The 23276-nt window shown below is 36.8% G+C and overlaps 1 protein-coding gene across 2 annotated transcripts in view; it reads right to left on the minus strand.

Annotated features, from left to right (window-relative positions):
• The window catches only part of NRK (Nik related kinase), a 133200-nt gene that overhangs the window by 43759 nt on the left and 66165 nt on the right, over nt 1-23276 (minus strand). For both annotated transcript variants that reach the window (XM_055393477.2, XM_088833829.1), the window contains exons 5-13: nt 18819-18944; nt 15409-15519; nt 13902-13992; nt 10805-10935; nt 8893-8947; nt 6306-6384; nt 5080-5255; nt 3414-3477; nt 1531-2698 (exon numbers count right to left, since the gene is read on the minus strand). In XM_055393477.2, coding sequence (XP_055249452.2) covers nt 1531-2698; nt 3414-3477; nt 5080-5255; nt 6306-6384; nt 8893-8947; nt 10805-10935; nt 13902-13992; nt 15409-15519; nt 18819-18944 — 2001 coding nt within the window. The remainder of the gene's footprint in view (nt 1-1530; nt 2699-3413; nt 3478-5079; nt 5256-6305; nt 6385-8892; nt 8948-10804; nt 10936-13901; nt 13993-15408; nt 15520-18818; nt 18945-23276) is intronic.

The raw sequence follows: 23276 nt of genomic DNA on the forward strand, positions 1-23276 counted from the left end.
TTTCTTTCTAGTGAGTTGAAATACACACATACATCTTTAAATTCTAATAAATTTTCAGGTATTTTGAAAGACCTATGACTTGATTAAAACAACAAGAATTTTCTTTTTCTTTGTATTTCCCTTGACAGTTACACATAAAGACAGGAATGCCTATACAAGATCCTAGGTTCATGGGATTAGTAGCTATTATTTAGTGAGTTTTTCTTCCATTTTAGAATGGCTTCTTACATAAATATTTAAAACACTGAAAGACAATAAGTAATGTGTTATGTGACTAATAGCATGAGTCTTGCAGGAATGCATAAAAGTCTTTTTAAAAAATGTAAAAGTCATTAGATCCAATTGTTACTAGCGCTCATTGGGAATAGTCATTAGCATTTTAGATCGCTTTATGTCTGGCAAATATTAGCACTTTGCACTCCTGCAACCCCTTCTCTATTTGGTTTCTTTTGCTTCTTATCTGTCAGATTTGGGGGACTAGACAATCATTTCCCCTTTTGGGTCTTGCTTCTCTCGTTGCTTTTACCTTTTCTCACGTTAAATATGTCTGGGAAACAGCATTTGCTCAATTAACTCAATGGCCACAAACCAAACACTCCCTTATTGAGACATTCAGACAAGATTGATTTGTAATAACTACATTAATTATTATTCGATAAATGGATGTTGATAGCAGGGTTTAATTTAGGATCTTCACAATGATTCCTTTTATATAAACAGATGCTGTGAAGTATTAGAAAACGACTGCTCTCCTGGTCTTTTTGACCTCTTTAATTTGCTTATGAAGCCCATAAACCCTTCAGTATCAGATTAGATTTGCCAGATTGAATCCACCAACTCCAGCCAAATTATCTATAAATCTATTTATATTAGGGAATTTTGAAGAATGAAGTTTTATTAACTTGAATTTGTAACTTGTGCCATGTTCTATGCAGGTACTTCATTGATGTAAAATGAGTGGAAAATAAGTGAGACAAATCATACTTATGGGAAGCATAAAGAAAACATTTTAGAAAATGCTTTCCTTTCTCAGTTTAACTTTTAACATCTTAAAGTACAGAAACTAGTGCAATTCTCTTAAATAGTATGTTCAGCATTCTATGGGAGGAAAGAGCAAAATAAACTTACTTAGAGATTAGAAGAACAAAACTGAATTTTTGTGTTTATTTTAATGAGTTATATTTTTAATTTTGACCTATGAAAGTAGTTTTTAAAGATTCAAAATAGTAACTTTAAGTGTGCATATGATGTTGGTTAAGGAAATAATAGGGAGAAAATTAACTATTAATGAAAGCTATGTCACTAAAGAGATATTAAGCAAATAACTGGATCATTCAAGCAAATCTTTCTTTCTCAAATTTAGTCACAATTATTTGGAAATTTCAGGATAATTTACTTGAAGCCCAAATTAATCTTCTCTGAGACACAATGAACATTTATTTCATTTGCATTTACAGAGGGAACACCTGAGTATGAACTAGCATATTTTCTCTGCATATTTAACTTAGGAAAAATATCAGAAACTCTTACATTTGCAACTTGTCTCAGTTCTTCCTCATGCTGATTAAAGATATCCTCCCATCTGCATTGGCGCCTTTGCCTATGGGCTTCTAAATCTGAGAGCTCAAACACTTCAGGTCTCCGTGACAACTTTGCCCGAAACCTCTTTGGTGACAGTCTTTTTGCCAATGCCTGCCTTAGACTAGAAACTTTTGATTTTTTCTTCCGTGCTTGTTCTGGTTGAGAGTAAAACGTGTCTGATGCCAGGTTTTCCATCAGGATTTGCAGTGGACCAAGCGGCTTTGAGTTATGTGCGTTTGGTGCTCGAAGTAAGTCTCTTGATAGTCCCTCTATGAGTGCTTGAACTGAGCCAACTGCCTGTGTGGGGTCTAGTGCCCAGGCTTGTGCTTCAGGTGACCTTTCAGTTTGCTCCTCTACCGGAACAAGCACCTGAGTATCCAAATGGAGTGGCAACAGCACGTGGTGATTCTGTGACAGTAGGGGCAGGAAGACCTGGGCATGGACTCGTAATGACTCAGGTTCCTCTGCCTCCATCTCTGCCTGTGGAGGCTCTGCAGCCTGTTCCTGTACCTCTGGCTGTTCGGGTGCCCCATTCTGCTGCAGCGGCTGTTCAGGTATGTGGTTCTGCCTCTGCTGTTGTTCAGGGACCCGGCCATGTCTTTGCTGTTGTTCAGGCACCTGATCTTGCCTCTGAAATTCCTCTGGTACCTGATCCAGATCCTGTGGCTCTCCTGATGCCTGGGGTTGGCCCTGAGCCTGCTGCTTTTTGGATACCTGGGCCTGTACCTGCTGAGGCCTAGGGGCCTTCACCTGAGCCTGTAGTGGCATAAACATCCAGGCTGTCCTCTGTGGTCGTGGAGGTGCCTTCATCTGCATCTGAAGGGGCATAGATGCCTTAGCCTTCACCTGAGTCTGTATTGGCATGAACATCCGTGCAGCCCCTTGTAGTTGCTGAGGTGCCTGGGCTTGCCCCTGTAGAGGCCTAGGTGTACCGCTCTGAGCCTGTAGTGGCATGAACACCCTGGCAGCTCCCTGGAGATGCTGAAGGGCCTGAACCTGTGGCTCTTCTCGGTCAGGTAACCACCTTGGTTGAGAGGGTTCTCCATGCAGGACTCTAAGTGGTCTGCATCTACTGCTGGTAGGCAGTCTCAGAAGCTCATGAGTACAAGAAGGTCCCCTAGAAATAAATGTACAAATGGTTGCCATACAATTAGTGTTGTCAGTAGAGTGATATCATTCAGGGGAGATGCTTTAATTTTTATTTTTTTAAATTTATTTATTTTAATTGGAGGCTAATTACTTTACATTATTGTATTGGTTTTGACATATATTGACATGAATCTGCCCCGGGTGTACATGTGTTCCCCATCTTGAACCCCCCTCCCCCTCCCTCCCCATCCCATCCCTCTGGGTCATCCCAGTGCACCAGCCCTGAGCATCCTGTGTCATGCATCAAATCTGGACTGGTGATTTGTTTCACATATGATAATATACATGTTTCAATGCCGTTCTCCCAAATCATCCCACCCTCGCCCTCTCCCACAGAGTTCAAAAGACTGTTCAAGATGGACATTTTTCTGTAATAAAGATACTTCCACTACATCTTTCTTGAATCATTCCTGTAATGTGTGAAAGTCTTTACATTAGCAATATATTCAATATTAATGGTCTCATAATCTACTTGATCATTCTATTGTCAGAAATTAAGGACTCTTTGAGTAGTAATAAAATTTTTTCCTCAACATTTCCATTCAAATATCTCTTGAAAATAGAGATTTGTTTTATTTGATCAGAAAGGATTAAGTTTCTTTGAGTTAAACACAACAATATGGAATCAACTGTCTTATATGAATTGCTAACATCAAATTATATATGTAAGTTATCTACCGCACCTGAATCTTCTCATGGTATACTGCTCCTTAATAGCTTCTTCTCTTTCAAAAATCAGAGGTATTCCTTTTATGAAATAGAAAAAAATAATGCACAATAATCAACAGAGATTAATAAATCCACCTTAGTCAATTTGCACCCTCTACTGCTCAGGATGCTGAGTGAATTTACAAGGACAAGAGGGCTGTAACCCTTCACATCACATCTACTGGTGGTGTAGACAATATCCTTCTTCCTAGGCCTCCTTTTGCAGCACAGTTATTCCACAGAGACTAATTCCTGTTTGCATAGGAAAAAAATAGCAATCTGATTGCGGCAATTCTAAAGAGAAAAAATTGAAAAAGGTAAAGAGACGAAGGGACAAAGAGAAATTCTAGATGGTTGGTGAGCAGGGCTTACAGGTGTGTACTATGGATGGAAGGACTTTATGGTTTGGGCCCACACCCATCTTTGGTCCTTTCAATGAGGATCTTGAAAATGAGGATCAGGATTTTTGGTCATTTCAATGAGAAGGCAAAAATCTAAACTCTGGTTTTTACAACTGACACACTGAAAATGCTTGGCATCTTCCCTGTCACCTGTGCTGTACTGAAATACAGACATTTACAAACAAAAGAGTTTTCTTTTGAATTTCCTGTATTAAAAGTTTAGGACAACTATACTGACATCTTCCATCAATTTCTATATAAATGTGACTTTTCCTGCAGATTACATTTTGGAAATTTTGCAACTCTGGAAACTAGTGAATTCTCAACTAGATGTGGTATCTTTCTGTACCCATTTGAGATTGGTCGACTTTTATGATGATGCTGGTCCAATAAATTCTCTACCATGGTTAAATACATTAATTCCTTCTACTTCTCACTCCAAAATAAGATATGTATAGTTATACAGATGGAAGAAGATTGGCTGCAATGAATCCTATAGTGCATTTAAGAATGCCTGCCATCTTTTTCAGGCTTCCCACTTTCCATTCCACTATCACTCAACTCTGCATATGGTGCCCTAAATTAAATGCAAAATGTGGCATATAACCTATAAAGTTGGAACTTCCTAAGTAGTTTCCTCTGGATTTGATGAATAACCATCCTGTCATTTTTGGCATTAATATCTAGAAGCTTAATTTTATTTGCATAAATGTGCTTTGTTAATTACATTTTAAAGTTGGAGATTCATACATAAAATCAACTACGTGCAGTTCACTGATACTACATCAAAAGTAGCAGTCAATAAGTGATTAATTATAAATCCATTTATCCAATTGGAGTTAATATATTAGATGAGACAGAACAATAAGATATAGATTTTGTTATCTTCTGTTTATTTCTCCAGTTAGTTTTCTTAAAATAAAATTAGCACATCATAAAATTCTTCTTGAATCTTTCAAAGGCCTTTGTAAATATGAACACATGCTGGTTGAACTGGCAAAAATTTATAATCTTATGTGTGTATGTGTAAATATATATATATATATATATATATATATATATATATAAAACGATCAGGTAAGAGATAATGAATTAAATGCACATGGCATATTTGTGGAAAAGCTAAATGTCAAAAGGCCTCAGACTTTAATTTCAACTTAATTATTAAATATTATTTTTCCTAAAAAAATTATCTCATTTGAATATTTATTCCAGTAAAATGAAGATTTACATATCCTACCTTTTTTCTGTCTCTTTTTAATGATTCCAGTAAGATGTTTCTTTAATGACTCAACAACATGTCCTTCATTTTTTATATTCCGAACAAATGGGTGATGAAGCATGTTTGCAGAAGTAGGACGAAATAGGAAATTTTTTATCATGCACTTTTCCATGAAATCATGGAACTTGCGGGACCTAAAAGAAATGAATCAAAGAGGTAAAAGAACATTCTCAGGTATTCCACACCTCCCACCTCCACCCATATGCTACTCTGAAGGTCATATTTTTGGAGAGAGTTGTCTTAGCTGTAATAGTCTTTTCAATAACCAGATATCCTATAGCTTGACAATGTACATTACCCAGCAATGCCATTCAAGCCTCAGAAGAGGCTGGAATCAATGATATTTTCTACCCAAATAATAGTAGAAACTTCAGTGAGTTCAGAAGAATGTACGTGGTAAAAAAGACGAGTGGTGGGATGGCAATTAAGTGGTTGATGTGATTTATGCAGACCATGAGACCAGACTGGTCATCCCACAGTAGTCATATTTTGAAGCCTGAGTGTTTTGCTTGACTATGTGCACTTTGAGCTCTGAAGCTGTCCATGTAATGATCCAGAAAAGGGTGTTAATAGCACCAGGACTGATTAATCTTATAAAATGGCCCATGGAAAAGCCTGAATCTGTGGGAAGGGTTAAATTTAATCACAAGGAGGAATGTCAGCAACTGAATCATAGTAACCACTTTTACCAGGGCAAGTAATATATACTGAGAATAAGCAAGAACTTCACGTACTAGTTCCAAAAACTTCAGGAAGAAAGATTCCCAAGTTTAGTTGGGCTGTAGCACTCTGAGAGAACAAGTTCTCTTTAGGTTCTGTGGATATTTAGTTTTATGGGTCAAATGACTGGGCTATACATCACAATCACTGACTGCCTATGTAAGCTCAGTGAGAAACTTCACAAATGGCTTCCATTGGTCCAGCCCATTACAGGAGACAAAACTGAATACGTCACTAATGCTAGGACAGTACTGTCATCGCAATATACCATGGAGAGTATTATTTCTATTTGGCTAGCTAGCTGTTAATGAACAGTACTCATTTAGACCCCTTAAGGTATCCGTTTTTAGGAAATATTATCCATCAAGGATGTTGAAACAGGACTGATCAAATGAATTAAAACTTCTTTGCTATATAAAAATATCAAGTTAATGTGTTTAAGAGATTAAGTCATTCATCTTTACCATCCACTGGATTTGACTTTGGGAGCAGATTCTCGCAAAATAACAAATAGGGCTTCCAAAGGTTGAAGGTTACACAGGGCTGCAAAGGAAAATAGATAAGTTTAGAATGAGTAAGAAAAGTAACTACAGAACAAACTCCTAATTCCAGAGGGGATTCTTGGTGTTCTTTCACATATCATGTTGAATAGACACTGAAGAATAGATATGAAAGAAGGTAGTTAAGAGGGAAAGCTGACTTTAATACAAGCTGTCCATTATATAAGATACTAAAGCTTCACTATTTCCAAGTGTGACAAATAATGATAAATTACACTAGGTTAAATTTTTGAATTGTGTGATTGATGATTTATATCTAGAGAAGTCAAAAATACAGGTGGAGACAAGTACTCTTCTGTGTCTGTGTACTGCCGGTATCCTTCACAATTGTAAAACTGGAATATGTAAAAGTCATATTTTTTCATATGACTGAAAATTCAACCATACTAGTCACTATGCACAATAATATGCAAACAATGATTTAGTAGTCTAAAAAGATGAGAATAATCTGGTTTGGAAGCTAACAGTCCTAGGAAAAGAAGTAGATGCAATGTAACTATTAAGAAGGGGCTTCCTAGGTGGCACTAGTGGCAAAGAAGCCGCATGCCAATGCAGGAGACATAAGAGACATGGGTTCGATCACTGGGTCTGGAACATCTCCTAGATAAGGGCATGGCAACCCACTCAAGTATTCTTTCCTGGAGAATTCTCATGGACAGAGGACCCTGTTGGGCTACAGTCCATAGTGTTGCAAAGAGTCGGACACGACTGAAGCAACTTAGCACACATGCACAACTATTAGGAACACACCCTCTAAATTAGATCACCTGTGTTCAACTCCTAATTCTACCTTTGTGACCTTGGGCAAATTACTCACCTCTCTGTGCTCTGGTTAATTCATCTTAAAAACAGGAAATACATCAAGAATTCCTTCAAAGAGTTGCTGTGAGGATTAAATGGCAACGTACCTATAAAAGTGTCTGGCACAGAGTAAGCACTTAATAAATATTAGCTATTGATATTATAAGAAAGATTTTAACTATCTGGCATCTCAATTCTGTGCAAAATTACTAGACTTTCATTCTCTTTTTCAGAAACACAACCATACAAAGGAAAGCCTATTCCAATATGTGGTATATAAATTCATTACCTCATTGGCTTGGGAATTCTGGGCTTTTCAATAAGTGTTTAAATATGTGTCTCACTTTACTTATTTCCTCTTGTGTTTTGATTAAAGAAAACTGGCAGTGCAATAATTCCCCAAAGGAGAGCCATAGTGTAAATTTCACCTAATACTAAAAGTGTGTCATTCATGTGAGGACAATTTGATATTAATAACTCTTTAGAGGAATCCTTCCTCTCCCAAAATACATCTCAAAACAAAAAACAAAGAACTCCAGTGCCAAATTGGCCTCTCATAGTAGTATAAAGAAAGTCCCCAGGGATAAAGGCAATTGTTCAAAGGTCAAGCTTTATATAAATTAATAGAAGGTGCAGTGACCTGATCTCCATATCTGACCCAGCTTTAATTCATGCCCATTCTGTGATATGTGATATTCCAAGGGACACCAGAAATTCTTGATATTCCAAGGGACACCAGAGATTCTTAACAATTATGTTACCATTATTTCTACTCCTTGAAATTACTCCCATTAGCCATAAAACACAGTGCTAAAACAGTAGATGTTGTATAGATGAAGCACGTAGGAACATGAGAACCTACAGGATCTGCTTGGAGAGGGAAAAGCAAAGCAGTTGCAAGCCCTGCCCCCTGACATACACACTTCAGGCATTTCTCTCACCTCTCATCAATACTATGAATGTGTTTATCATTTATATTCTTGGATTTAGGTATTGAGAACAGCAAATATGCCCTGTTTATGGGATTATACATTTGCTGGTTATTAATCATTTATACTCAAGTTCACATTCCACTTTTACTTTCCTACCAGAAAGCAGTAACCTGAGAGAATAGATTGCTGACAGGTTACTTCAATGAAGAGAAGGAGGGGAAACAAGAGAAAATGGAGCCTACTGAACAATGAGGGGCAATGGAGTGGCTTATAGGAGCACATAAGGCACCAATGATAGCTGGACTGACTCCAAAGCAGGGAAAAAAAGCTTCCTTCTCAATATTGTTGAGGATTGTCTCAATTAAAAGGAACTACTGGAGGATATTCTTAACTGGCACAGTCTTAAGTATGTAAGTGTAAGTGTTCAGGAACCTAAATATTCCATCAGTGAATATATACTGGAACGCCTTTAGATTCTGTTTGGTTATTACTATCATGACCAAATGTTACTGAGGCTAAATTGAGTCAATACTCAATCAGCCTAAAATAAGATATCTTAACAGAGAAAAATACAAACTCTTCTTACAGACATATCTGGCCATTCTGACTACGGCATTTCATAATTTGGGAAAGACCATCATTTATAGTTTGGCATGTGGTGTGGCACCATGTGATCAGTACAAGCTGACTGGTACAAGTGGCAGATTTGTACAGCATGTTTCCATAACTTTTAACCAACATCAAATATTATTACTCACGAGGAGCCCCTTCGGCCATTTCAATAGCAGTGATTCCCACGGACCACACATCACTCTGCAAAGGAAAAGATGACCAAAAAAAAAAAAAATGTCACTTAAAAGTGGGAAACAGATAGTATTTAGAATCTCTAAACAATCTTTGGCTGAGGGGAGGTACCAATGCCACAGCCATTTTATGGGTTTCTTCATTATAGACTGATGTTACAGGAAGATGTTATCTGACCCTGTTACCAGCCAGTACTGTACTACACAACAAGTTGATATGGGTGGGGATTCAGTGAAAGGAAAATTCATCTTGTATGTTTTGTTATTGTCACCTTAACTGAAATACCAAAAGGAATTTGTTGTAAAGAAGTCCAATCACATACTACTAGCTCTAAAGAAGTCAGATCTTAGGTAAATGATTTAAAACTTTGTACCTCAATTTTACCCTAGGTAAATTATGGCTTCCCTGGTGGCTCAGGTGGTAAAGAATCTGCCTGCAATGCAGGAAACATAGGTAACATGGGTTTGATCCCTGGGTCATGAAGATCCCCTGGAGAAGGGAATGGCTACTTACTCAAGTATTCTTACCTGGAGAATTCCATGGACAGAGGAGACTGGCAGGCTATAGTCCATGGGGTCGCAAAGAGTCAGACATGACTGACTAATACTTTCTTTTTTTCACTTTCAAAATAGAGATGATAATAATAGGACCCATGTTATAGAACTAGCATAAATATTAAATGAAATACTATATACATAAGCCCTTTCAGGAGTTCCTTTAATACAGGAAACTGAGGACAGAATTATTATAATTCTAGGAAATTATATATTTTAGGAGGCTCTAGGAAGTGACCTTCACTACTGTTAACTGTACTTTGTTTTTTAGAATGTAGAAAGTGCACAGGGCTAGAAGTGTACTATTTGGCTTAATGACTCCTAAACAAGTTAACTGAATTCTTAAAATACCTGTTGATAGATGTCTTAGCTTCAAAGAGTTGTTGTGATGATGTAGTTTAAGTTTTCTTTAAGTTATGTGGGACTGAAAATTTAAAATGCATAATTAATATGGGTGAAAGTCCGTAGAAGACTGCCCAAAACTGTACAGCTATAGAGCATTATTGTTACAACAAGTCACATTATGCTTCCATTGTCTCCATAGCTCCTAATAGTATTGGCTCTCAACAGATCTGCTTGCAAATCAAGCAGAGGGCATTTAAGGGAAAAGGAAAAGAGATGAAATTTGAATTAATCAACTTTGAGTACTGAGTCCTAGGTTCCACACAACGAAACCACAATGAATTGTTTGGATGAGTTATGATGTGGAGAGTGAGTGTGGTTTTTCCAGTCTATAGCAAATGGAGTCTTTTCTTTCCATATCAGCTTTTTGAAATGTGTACATAGATGTATATTGTCCAAATTGCAGCTTCAGTGGAAATTTTAATAAATAGCATAAATTGTTACTTAATTTGTCTATTCCACTGATTTTCTGTGGTTTGGAGCTGAATCATGCCAAGGACTTTCTCCATTACCCTGAGTAATCAAATTATTATTTTTTTTCTCTGGAGCTAAGTTACTGTGGGGATTAATAATTGGCTTTACATTTATTCAGTTTTAAGTTTATAAAGCACTCTGTCCCTGGAAGTTAAATTTCCATATAAAGCCACATAATATAATATTCTTTACCAAGAAGTTGTAAGCAAGATGAACTAGACATTCTTCCTCAAATATGGATAACTCCCAATGGTCTACTTTGCCTACATTCTTAGAAAATATTATTGTTACACACATCATCAAACCACATATAGGAATAGTGGCTAGTACTTCCTATTCGAGTAGTGGGTTTTATTATTTTATTTCATAATTTAAAATAAAAAGTCAAAAGTCCTTTACAAATTTTGTTTCCTACTATCTGAATCCTTACACTTACTCTGTAATCATAGGAGCGTCTGGGGTCCTCATCACAGTCAATCACTTCAGGTGCCATCCAGTATGGTGTCCCAATGAAGCTATTTCTCCTCCCATTAATTCTGCTCACCTGGGCACTCACTCCAAAATCCACTGCAAAATTCATTTGTCAAAATAATTAATGAGTAACAAAAAGCTCAATAAGTTATTGCTTTAACTTGGAAAGCCAATACAAAAGCCACAATGGATAACAGATTTTCATTCCAGCCCAGCAAACTTTACCATGAAGTCTACTCCAGTAACACTGGGAAATAGGCTTTTGCTGGTATTTATGTTGGAAAGAGATTCAGCAGTGCTATTATAAATCTACAGTAGGTTTGGCTGAATGTTTACCATGAATATTAAAAATAAAGTTCCATCAGTATACCCTAAACCTCTGAAGTGATAACATATGTAGTGTTTGGACCTGCCACCAAGCTGGAAGAAGACCAGCACTATAAGCAACATCTAAGAAATAAAAAACTTATTAGTACTTTATTAGGAAATCTCACTCATGATGTTAGAAAGTTCTACTATGCTAATAAAGAAAAATAAATTTATGCTAAAATTTAGTTTAAGTTCTTCTACAGATCTTCTGAATCGATGCAAATATTTAGTGTGGTATCCATATCTCAGCTTAGACTATTAAAGTTCAGTCTTCTATTCATCTGTGGGATATATTATATGAAAATATTTAGTATGGTATCCTCAGAAACAGACAGAAAAAAAGGCTAAAGTAGACTGGGGTTATTTAGTCCAGAAAAAATAAGACATGGATGAAAAATGAAGTAGATTTTCTAATTTAGAATGGTTTCCAGGAATCTAGAGGATGGCTAACAACCCTGACTGAAAAGTAGTTTAAAGAACTTAGGAAAAGAAAAGAAAAATTAATAAGTTAAGAGTTTAAGGTGGTGTTAAAGGAAGGACTAATAAGAACAATATCAACACAATGTCCATAATACATGAAAATCATTGGGTGCTGCACAATCTCATTATCTAGATGCTTTTTTTTTTTGAGAATAGCTTACATCAGAGTTCAGCATTCTCACTATCCCTGAGGGCCAACTTTAAGGGCCAAGAAATATCTATGAAGGCCATAAGCTTATATATGACATTCAAAGGCGAAAAGGAAATGAGAAAAGACTGGAAGAAAAGAGTGATAAATGGAAGAAAAAGGAAAAAAAGAAAAGCTGAAATTAAAAGCTGGGATGAGATCCCAACAGTGGCATCATTCACCTTTTCCTTACTGACTTAGGGACCAGAATATGAGGATTATTGATCAGCTGCAACTGCAATATAGTCATTGTCTAGTCTCTCTCCTTTCTGTTACTCCTTTTGGGTTTGACTTTTTCAACCTTCTCCTTATAACTTGTCATTTAAAAATATTGTGGGATCTAAGAAATCTAAAAACCAATGTATAAGGATTATATATAGATAAGAAGCCTGAAAAAATTTTAATCCAGTGCTAAAAGGTCTCTCCTACAGAGTCAAGTACATGATCTTTAGTGCGGGGACTTTGTGACAGATTTTTCAGAGGCTTTTCACCTACTTACAGTTTCTCTTCTGTGATGCAGATGATAGGGTTGGCTAGCAACTTGACCCAAATATATGGAAGCACTGCCACATGTGAACACAGAGTGTAGCTGTGTGACATACTATATCCATGCTGCACATTTCACTGTGAGATCCAAATGACCCTCATTTATTTTAACACAGTGTCTTAAAATTCTGTTTCTAGCTTTGCAGCTTTTAGACATAAAAGAACAATACATTTTCTTGAAATTACTTTTAACTTATTGCAGGAACAATTATTACCAAATGCTTCTTCCACAAATATTCAGTGAAAAGCATTCTTAGTGAATGAACAAAAACTCTATTCTGGTTATATTTATTTGGCAGGAAAAATGGGAATGATCTTAAGATCATGCTAGAGATATGGTAGGGAAGCCCCTGGTGGCTCAGATGGTAGAGTTTGCCTGCAATGCAGAAGACCGGGGTTTGATCCTTGGATCAGGCAAATCCCCTGGAGAAGGAAATGGCAGCCTGTTCCAGTATTCTTGCCTAGAGAATCCCAAGGACAGAGGAGCCTGGTGGGCTACACCCCAAGGGATTGTGAAGAGCTGAGTGACTAACACACACACACACAGATATGGTAGGCAAGAACTGATACGATTAAATACAGGATTTGATGCCAGTGATTTTATGTTCTGTATCAATGAGGTCATCTGCCATTACATAGTACTGACATTATTTATATGATATTATTTAGAAATCAACCAACAATATTTATTTTAAACATTAAAGAGCACAACATATTGTTCCCTGTGTGCCTGTGAGACAATATAATAATCATTTTCAATAAATTATGCCATTCTGAACCCTGGAACTGAAAACTAGAAACTCTGGATTTTAGATTTCTAATTCTGAATTTGATTTGGATATTACTGGAGCATCATTTCTAACTTATATCAGTTCTTTAAATATTTGAGGGAAAATTCCAATGAAGCAATTTGTGCTTAAGTAAATTTAAAAGTTCTTAGATATTCTTTGGAAAATATGGCTCTGTGATGTGGAAGAATTGTCTTTTTGTTTAACCCTTGTCCATGACACAGAAACTTGCACATGGTAAACACTCAATTAAATTGTTGAAATAAATACAATAGCAGATCCCACCAAGAGTACTGGAGAGGGTTGCTATGCCCTCCTCCAGGGGATTTTCCTGACCTCAGGGATCAAACTCGCATCACCTGTATCTCCTGTATTGGCAGGCAGAATCTTTACCACTGAGCCGCCTGGTAAGCCCAATAGAAGGTATAACAATGACCAAAATGTAAAACTCCCATTTCAAAGTTGTTGTTCTCAAAATGATTTCTGAGAAACAGTTAGGTGCATCTTTCTCTTGTCCCACATCCCTTCCCAAACAAATTTTCAAATTTTGATTTATTTTGCAGGCAGGGATGACATAGCCTAAATAAGTAGAGGGGGATATTAGTGACATGAGAGAAAACAGTAATCTTAAAGGATTTCTCTCTGTTAAGATATTTTGGTGTTCATTTGAAGTATTACAAGAATAAACTTACCTAGTTTTACTTCAGCATTATGAGTCAGTAGCACATTTTGACCTTTGATGTCCCGGTGAATTACACGGTGTGAATGAAGATGAGCTAAGCCCTGCATATACATACATATATATATATTTATATAAAAAGGCAAGATCAATATATAGTTTTTCTCTTTTTCTAGTACTGTTTTTAGCATTTTTGGAAAGACTTTTGGTAAGAAAAATGGCCAGATTTGCATTTTTCAGACGAAATTATTCTTTAGGCTGGAATTACTACAACCAGTTCCCAGAAATAATTCGGCTATAAGGAAAGGAAAATAAATCAGGACACCCATGAAAGAGAAAGAACACCAAAAATTAATACTTGTATATATTGGGCCATTTACCTTCCTTTCTAGTCTCCATTTTTCCAACTAACCATATGAGTAAAGACCTGGATATCTAAACTATAGTAGCTCAGCCATTGTTTTACTCTACTTATCCAACCATTTGTTTAGTCCAGAATATTTTCAAGTCAACCTTGTAGGCTGAGAATTTGGAGGAATATGGAAATTCACTTTAAAGTACTTTCCATTTGTATTGGTTTACCATGCTGTCTCCAGATCATTCACCACTAACACTAACCCATGCCCTGGCTTCAGTGAGATTGCTCTACATACTAACAGGAGATTAATAACAGAAATAAGAGTAAAAACAGATAATACCAATTGAGTCCTTATTCTTTGCCAAGAACTGTGCTAAGCACTTTACATGGAGTCAACTCTTAAATCCTTACAGCAACCTTTTAAGGAAGATGCTAATTCCACCCCAAATTACAGGTGAGGAAAATGAGATTTGGAGAAATTAAGTAATTGACTCAGGGACACACAGCTAATACATGATGAACCAGAATTTAAACTCAGTCCAGAGTTTGCACTCTTAACTATGTACACTATTACCATTAGTGAATCCAGTTAAGACAGCATTCTAATATTTTACCAGTGATGCTGTTCAGTTCTATTGACATCCTTCTTGGGTGCCTCTAAGCACTTAAGACACAAAGAAAAATTTGAGTTTGGTAGATCAAGAAGACTGTCATTTTCATCCAATTTGGTGTTCAAAATAAAGAATGTTTTAAAAGTTAAGACATTATTCAGAGAGGATATCTGTCTGCAAAAGAGCTGTAGATGATTTGGAGCCACTGAGTAAAACATGGATTTCTCAACCTATCTTAATCTCCAATGATAGTGCTATGCTTTAAAAAAAAAAAAAAACTCTAAAAATCACAACGACTTAACACTCTAAGTTATTACACCCATGATCCACCAAACACTGTAGTCTGACTCTGAAAGAGCCATTAAAAGCCATGATTTGGAATGACATTATGTCAAAGCTGCTTACTCTAAAGCCTTTTGGTCTGTTTCAGTATCCTGATCCAGAAGTTTAGAATTTTAAAACCATCCTATATGAGCAAATATAAGACACACTGTATATATTACCCCCAGGTATTTTCAACGTCAGGGGCAAATGACTATATGAATGCTCACCTGGAGGATTTCTCGGCAGATATAAGCAATCCAATCTTCCTTCAAACTCTGATTTCTGGTCATTCTCACTACATCAGTGACTGAACCTGCTGCACATAACTCCATCACCATCTCAAGGGAAGCCAGCAAAGAAAGTATCAAGACTTAGAAAGTAGTTCTCTGAAATTATCTGGAGAATTTTAGTTCATATGGCTTACATGTATATGTTATGTTTAGACATTAAGATACTGCAAAGACTGGCTCAGTTGTCTGGTAGGAAGCTAGCCGAATTAGAAAGAACTGAGAAAGGAGGTACCACACCAGGGATTTTTAAAACAGGAGGTGGGATTTGAGCTAAGCCTTGAAGGACAGGTTGTGTTTGGATATGCTGAGAAAGAACATTCAGCTTATTGAAAACAGAATGAGCACATGCCTTTAGAAAGAAGCTTACACAGGGCTAAGCCTGAGTGATGACTGGAGTAGAACAAAAAAGACAGTTGAGGGAATAGTTTGCGAGTGGAAAAACAGGATATGGAGGGGATCTCAAAACAATTTACACTTAAACATTGACTAGATTTGTTTTTATTGTTGTTTTATTTTCAAGTTTTAGAATATTTTCCCCAAGATACTGGCAAAATATAACCTGAAGGGGGAAACTGTCAATTCCATTACTGTAGGGCAATTTTTTTCCAAATAAACTGCTGCTGCTGCTAAGTCACTTCAGTCATGTCTGACTCTGTGTGACCCCATAGACGGCAGCCCACCAGTCTCCCCCGTCCCTGGGATTCTCCAGGCAAGAACACTGGAGTGGGTTGCCATTTCCTTCTCCAATGTGTGAAAGTGAAAAGTGAAAGTGAAGTTGCTCAGTCGTGTCCGACCCTTAGTGACCCCACGGACTGCAGCCCACCAGGCTCCTCCATCCACGGGATTTTCTAGGCAATAGTACTGGAGTGGCTTGCCATTGCTAAGGAAAGTCTATTTTAAGGCTAATATTCTGACAATGTCTCATTAAGATTTTACTTTATTAACAAATGCAATTTCTCAGGAAATTTGTTTTTGCCACTAATGAATCAGGTGCCCAACAAGTAAATTTGCTTTCATATATTAGCTAACTAGAGGACTGACCAATGTGAAGGAGAATCTGACTATTGTAATCAATTTCACAAACTTTTCTTCAAGTACAGGTTTATGCACTAGTGCCAATGTCAAATGTCAATACTACTTTGTCAGTAGAACAAGACATGCCTTTTTAAAAAAACTATAGGTAAGTTAATTATTGCCATAGATGAAGTAAAAGGATAGGTCCCAAATCATGAATATTTAAAAGGTATACCTTATTTCCTTTCGGAACGCTAAGATTTTCCTTTCAGAAAATTACTTCCTTATTTTATATTTGTTCACAACTGATATAACACAGAGTCTTTTACCTGAGTACACTATTCCAATAACCAAAGATAAGAAAAGCAGCCTAACAAACCAGATAATACAGATAAAGCACAAAAAGGTTTATTTTCATGTCTACTATATCGAATGGTTACAACATATACACTGTGGTAATAGAAGAAAAGGGGCTCATTTTGAACCATGACAAACATGAATTAAAGTCATTCACTAAGGTGAACACTGGAAAATCTTGCCAGTATTACGAGTCAGAAGTGTTCTACTACGAAAAGAATGCAAGACATTCTCATTTTCCCGAATTTGTATGCACAATGCCTGGCTATACTTTATAAATAGTAATTATTTTGTTATTTGCTTCCTATGTGTTCAGATTTACATAGGAAAGAAATTGTGAATGGTCCCAGGAAAACTCTTACCTCAACAAATAACTTTTGCATGCAGTGCCTATTTATCCTTCAGATATCAGTGTAAGAAAAAGTTTTTCAAGGAAGAGTTTTCCTTTCCCTAACTTAGATTCCTTTGTTATTTGCCCACACAAAAGATGTTACTTCCCTTCTGACCAATTATACATTTATTTGTGTGATTATTTGATTCATATTTGTCTTCACAAATAGACTGTAAGCTCCAGTGGGCCAGAGCCATGTAAATTCAGCTTATGATTGTATCCTCAGCATCTAGGAGAAAGCCTGGAAACAGATAGCTTTTTAATTGAGCACTGAGAAACATATCTAATAAGCAGACTGCCATACTGTCAAGAGAAAAAAACTTGTAAAAATATATTTAAAGACAAATGCTGTATGCCCCTCCAAAAGGAAAAAAAAAAAAAAACAGTAGCCATGAAAAATGCACAGTGGTATTTAACAAAATTTGAACTGGCATTGTTAGAGAATAGAGGATTTAGTTAACTGGACATTTGGGTGAAAATAGGTTTAAACTGAAGATCTTTAAATTTCAGGGTTCTCAAAATGTGGTACCCAGACAAGTATCATCAACATCACTTGTAAATTTATTAAAAAGTGCAAATTTGTGGACTCCCTACCCCAGGCTAACTGAATTAATAACTCTGTGGGTGGGGCCCAGCAATCTGTTTTTATTAGGATCTCCATGAAATTCTGTTGCAGACTAAAGTTTTGAGAACCACAGCTTCAATTCAATCCTTTGTTGAAACCTTCCTATATTGCCCACTATCCTGCTTCCTAAAGTTCACATAGAAAATGTAACAGAATCTTTCTCTGACTCTTAAAAATTCTGAAAAGTCTCAGGTATTATTTAAAAAATACCACTCTTAACTTGGACTAGAAATGCAAGAGAATATACACTGACCCCAGATGATGTTCTAAATATTCCTTTTTAAATAAAGATATACTTGATTGAAGCTCATTTTCTTGTGGTTTGATTATGTCTCCTATAGGAGAGGGCAGCAACAATTCTGGTAACTGTAGCACGGGTTTCAGTTAGCCTTTAAAATTTATAGCTCATTGATTTGTAATTCATGATACTATAGGCATGAAGCCTAAGAAAAGGATAAGTCAACTAACCATTTAGAAAAAGTTTCTAGGAATTATGTTTAAAGATAATTGCACTTAGCAAATACTTAAATTGCACTCATATACTCATTCCAAGTGTGACTTAGAGTAGATATTTATTATTCAGTCATTGGGCCCAAATCCATCAGGCAATCTCCTTAGCTATACCTTTAATTTATAAGCAAATGTGTTAGCTACAAAAAGTTAAAGCAGCAAAACTCTATTTGAAAAGAAATATGTTAGATATTTCCAGTATTCATTTGAGTCTTCTCACACCCTACCCCTGAACCCCTTGCCAGTCACTTAATTTATTTTTCCATATTTTATCACTCCCATTTCCGGGAATTAGAACACATTTTTTTTTTTTCATACTACTTTGAGCAGTTAGTTGCATGCTTAAGTTCTTCTGTAGGTGCACAAAAACGACATCTCAATTTATGAAAGTATATGTTCTGAAGTGAGACTTAGTCTTATGCAATAAGATCAAGGTAACTAAATACACACCCAAAGTTGATGCCTCTGGCCAGGGGGACTCAGCTTGAAAAATGCACCGTAGAAGGACACAATGTTCTTGTGGAAAGAGTACTTCTTCAAAAGGTTGAGTTCAGTCCTGAGATCCTCTTCTTCATCCTATAGAATAAGGATAGTAAAATTCCTAAGCTATGCCACTCAATGACTATGGTATCCTAAGCTATAGTAGATCAAAGAAGGAGATTTTTATGGCAACGCTTTATACCCACAACAATGTATAATAAAATCTCAACTAGAATTCTCAGAATGGAGATGTGGGGTTAACTGGGAATTTGGGAGAAAATAAAGGTCAATTGAGTATCTATTAATTCAATGGTTCTGAAAGTATGATCCCTGGACCAGCAGTGACCACTGTATGAAGTTTGCACTAAATGGAATCACCCAATTAAACTGCAAAATTGAATGGTTTTAGTACATTAATAAAATTATTCAACCATTAGAACATTATTACCCCAAAAGGAAATCCCATACTCTTTAGCTATCACCCCCAAATACTGCCACCACATCCCAGCTTCAAGCAACCACAAATATATTTTCTATCTTTATAGATTTATCTAGGACTGGAAAAGGTCAGTCTTCATTCCAATCCCAAAGAAAGGCAATGCCAAAGAATGCTCAAACTACCACACAATTGCACTCATCTCACACGCTAGTAAAGTCATGCTCAAAATTCTCCAACCAGGCTTCAGCAATATGTGAACCGTGAACTTCCAGATGTTCAAGCAGGTTTTAGAAAAGGCAGAGGCACCAGAGATCAAATTGCCAACATCCTCTGGATCATGGAGAAAGCAAGAGAGTTCCAGAAAAACATCTATTTCTGCTTCATTGACTATGTCAAAGCCTTTGACTGTGTGGATCACAATAAACTGTGGAAAATTCTGAAAGAGATGGGAATACCAGACCACCTGACCTGCCTCTTGAGAAACCTGTATGCAGGTCAGGAAGCAACAGTTAGAACTGGACATGGAACAACATCTGATTCCAAATAGGAAAAGAGTGCGTCAAGGTTGTATATTGTCACCCTGCTTATTTAACTTATATGCAGAGTACATCATGAGGAACGCTGGGGTGGAAGAAGAACAAGCTGGAATCAAGATTGCCGGGAGAAATATCAATAATCTCAGATATGCAGATGACACCACCCTTATGGCAGAAAGTGAAGAGGAACTAAAAAGCCCCTTGATGAAAGTGAAAGAGGAGAATGAAAAGGTTGGCTTGAAGCTCAACATTCAGAAAACGAAGATCATGGCATCTGGTCCCATCACTTCATGGGAAATAGATGGGGAAACAGTGGAAGCAGTGTCAGACTTTATTTTTTTGGGCTCCAAAATCACTGCAGATGCTGATTGCAGCCAGGAAATTAAAAGACACTTACTCCTTGGAAGGAAAGTTATGACCAACCTTGATAATATACTAAAAAGCAGAGACATTACTTTGCCAACCAAGGTCTGTCTAGTCAAGTTTATGGTTTTTCCCGTGGTCATGTATGGATGTGAGAGTTGGACTGTGAAGAAAGCTGATCGCCGAAGAATTGATGCTTTCGAACTGTGGTGCTGGAAGAAACTCTTGAGATCCCTTGGACTGCAAGGAGATCCAACCAGTCCATTCTAGAGGGGATCAATCCTGGGTGTTCATTGGAAGCACTGATGCTAAAACTGAAACTCCAATACTTTGGCCACCTCATGTGACGAGTTGACTCACTGGAAAAGACTCTGATGCTGGGAGGGATTGGGGGTGGGAGGAGACAGGGATGACAGAGAATGAGATGGCTGGATGGCATCACCAGCTCGATGGACATGAGTTTGAGTGAACTCTGGGAGTTGGTGATGGACAGGGAGGCCTGGCGTGCTGTGATTCATGGGGTCGCAAAGAGTTGGACATGACTGAGTGACTGAACTGAACTGAACATTTTATATAAATGAAAATAATATAGTATATAAACTTTTATGACTATTTTGTTTCCCCCCCAGGGTTCATCCATTTTGTAATACATATCAGTATTTCATTCTTTATTTACCATTCATCACCTGAATGAATTATTCTATCTTTTATCTAGTATAAATAATGCTGCTATGAATATTCATTTCAACTTTATTGTAGATATATATTTTCATTTCCCTTTGGTATATACCTAGGAGTAAACTTGTTGGGTCAAATGGTAATGCTGTATTTAACATTTTGATGAAATGTCAAACTGTTTTCCATAGTGGTTATACAATTTTACATTCCCAAATGAATGATGGTTCTCATTTCTCTATACCCTCACCTCACACTCATTATTTTCTGTTTAATTATTATAACATCATAGTGGGTGTGAAGTGATTATCTCATTGTAGTTTTGATTTGCAATTGCCTGAAGACTGATGGAGTTAAGGATCTTTTCATAGGCTTACTAGCCATTTTATGATCATCATAGGTGTGTCTAATAAAATATCTTTGCCCCTATTTTTAAGTTGGGTCACTTGTCTTTTTATTACTGAATTGTAAGATTTATTTATATATTCTATATATAAGTACTTTATAAGATATATGATTTGCAATTATTTTCTCCCATTCTGTGGGCATTTTACTTTCATGATAGTGTCTTTTGAGGCACAAAATTTTAAATATTGATGAAGTCCAATTTATCGATTTCTTGTTTTGTTGTTTGTACTATTGGTGTCATATCTAAAGATCTCTCGTCAAATTCAAGGTCACCAAATGAACTCCAATCTTTTCTTCGAAACATTTTATAGTTTTAGCTCTTACATTTAAGTTTTTTTATCCATTTTGAGTTAACTTTCATAGAAAGCAGGGGACCAATTTCAATCTTTTACCTGTGGATATCTAGTTACCTCAGCATTATTTGTTGAAAAGTCTAGTCTTTCCCTACAAATGGTGTTTTCATTCATGTTGAAAATTAGTTGACCACAGATACATGGAAATATTTCTATTTCACTGATCTATATCAAAAAATCAAGAGAGTTCCAGAAAAACATCTATTTCTGCTTTATTGACTATGCTAAAGCCTATGACTGTGTGAATCACAATAAATTATGGAAAATTCTGAACGAGATGGGAATACAAGACCACCTGACCTGCCTTTTGAGAAGCCTGTATGCAGGTCAGGAAGCAACAGTTAGAACTGGACGTGGAACAACAGACTGGTTCCAAATAGGAAAAGGAGTACGTCAAGGCTGTATATTGTCACCCTGCTTATTTAACTTATATGCAGAGTACATCATGAGAAACACTGGGCTGAAAGAAGCACAGGCTGGTGTCACGATTGCCAGGAGAAATATCAATAGCCCCAGATATGCAGATGACACCATCCTTACAGCAGAAAGTGAAGAACTAAAGAGCCTCTTGATGAAAGTGAAAGAGGAGAGTGAAAAAGTTGGCTTAAAGCTCAATGTTCAGAAAACTAAGATCATGGCATCCGGTCCCATCACTTCATGGAAAACAGATGGGGAAACAGTGGAAACAGTGACTGACTTAATTTTTGGGGGGGGCTCCAAAATCATAGCAGATGATGATTGCAGCCATGAAATTAAAAGATGCTTACTCCTTGGAAGGAAAGTGATGACCAACCTAGACAGCATATTAAAGAGCGGAGACATTACTTTGTCAACAAAGGTCCATCTAGTCAAGGCTATGGCTTTTCCACTGGTCACGTATGGATGTGAGAGTTGGACTGTGAAGAAAGCTGATCGCTGAAGAATTGATGCTTTTGAACTGTGGTGCTGGAGAAGACTCTTGAGAGTCCCTTGGACTGCAAGGAGATCCAACCAGTCCATCCTAAAGGAGATCGGACCTGGGTGTTCATTGGAAGGACTGATGTTGAAGCTGAAACTCCAATACTTTGGCTACCTGATGCGAAGAGCTGACTCATTTGAAAAGATCCTGATTCTGGGATTGAGAGCAGGAAGAGAAGTGGACGACAGAGGATGAGATGTTTGGATGGCATCACCGACTCAACGGACATGAGTTTGGGTAGGCTCCCAGAGTTGGTGATGGACAGGGAGGCCTGGCGTGCTGCAGTTCACGGGGTCACAAAGAGTTGAGCATGACTGAACGACTGAACTGAACTGATCTATATGTCTATCCTTATGCTTGTACCACGCTGCTTTGACTAATTGAATTTTAAAGTTTCTAGTTTGATTTGTCCTATAATTTTAAAAGATATGGTTAAATTCATTATTTTCCTAATCACTACAGTGGTAAATATGTTAAAAAGCTATCTATCAATCCAGTGGTGTGAATTCCTAGTAGCTATAAATTTCATTTCATTGTAAATAAAAAAAGCTCTCCTACAGCATCTATAAAAGTTCAATTTATATAACCTTTTCAGGAATACTCTCACTGTAAAGAGTGAGATATATTTATAGTATGTGAAGAAAAGAAGACTTTTAAAGATAAAGCTAAACTTCTGTTATGAAATCCAGTGAAAAA

The sequence above is a fragment of the Moschus berezovskii genome, chromosome X (assembly GCF_049115385.1).
Source record: "Moschus berezovskii isolate FMDL1 chromosome X, NW_MosBer_1.0, whole genome shotgun sequence".
Classification (NCBI taxonomy): Eukaryota; Metazoa; Chordata; class Mammalia; order Artiodactyla; family Moschidae; genus Moschus; species Moschus berezovskii.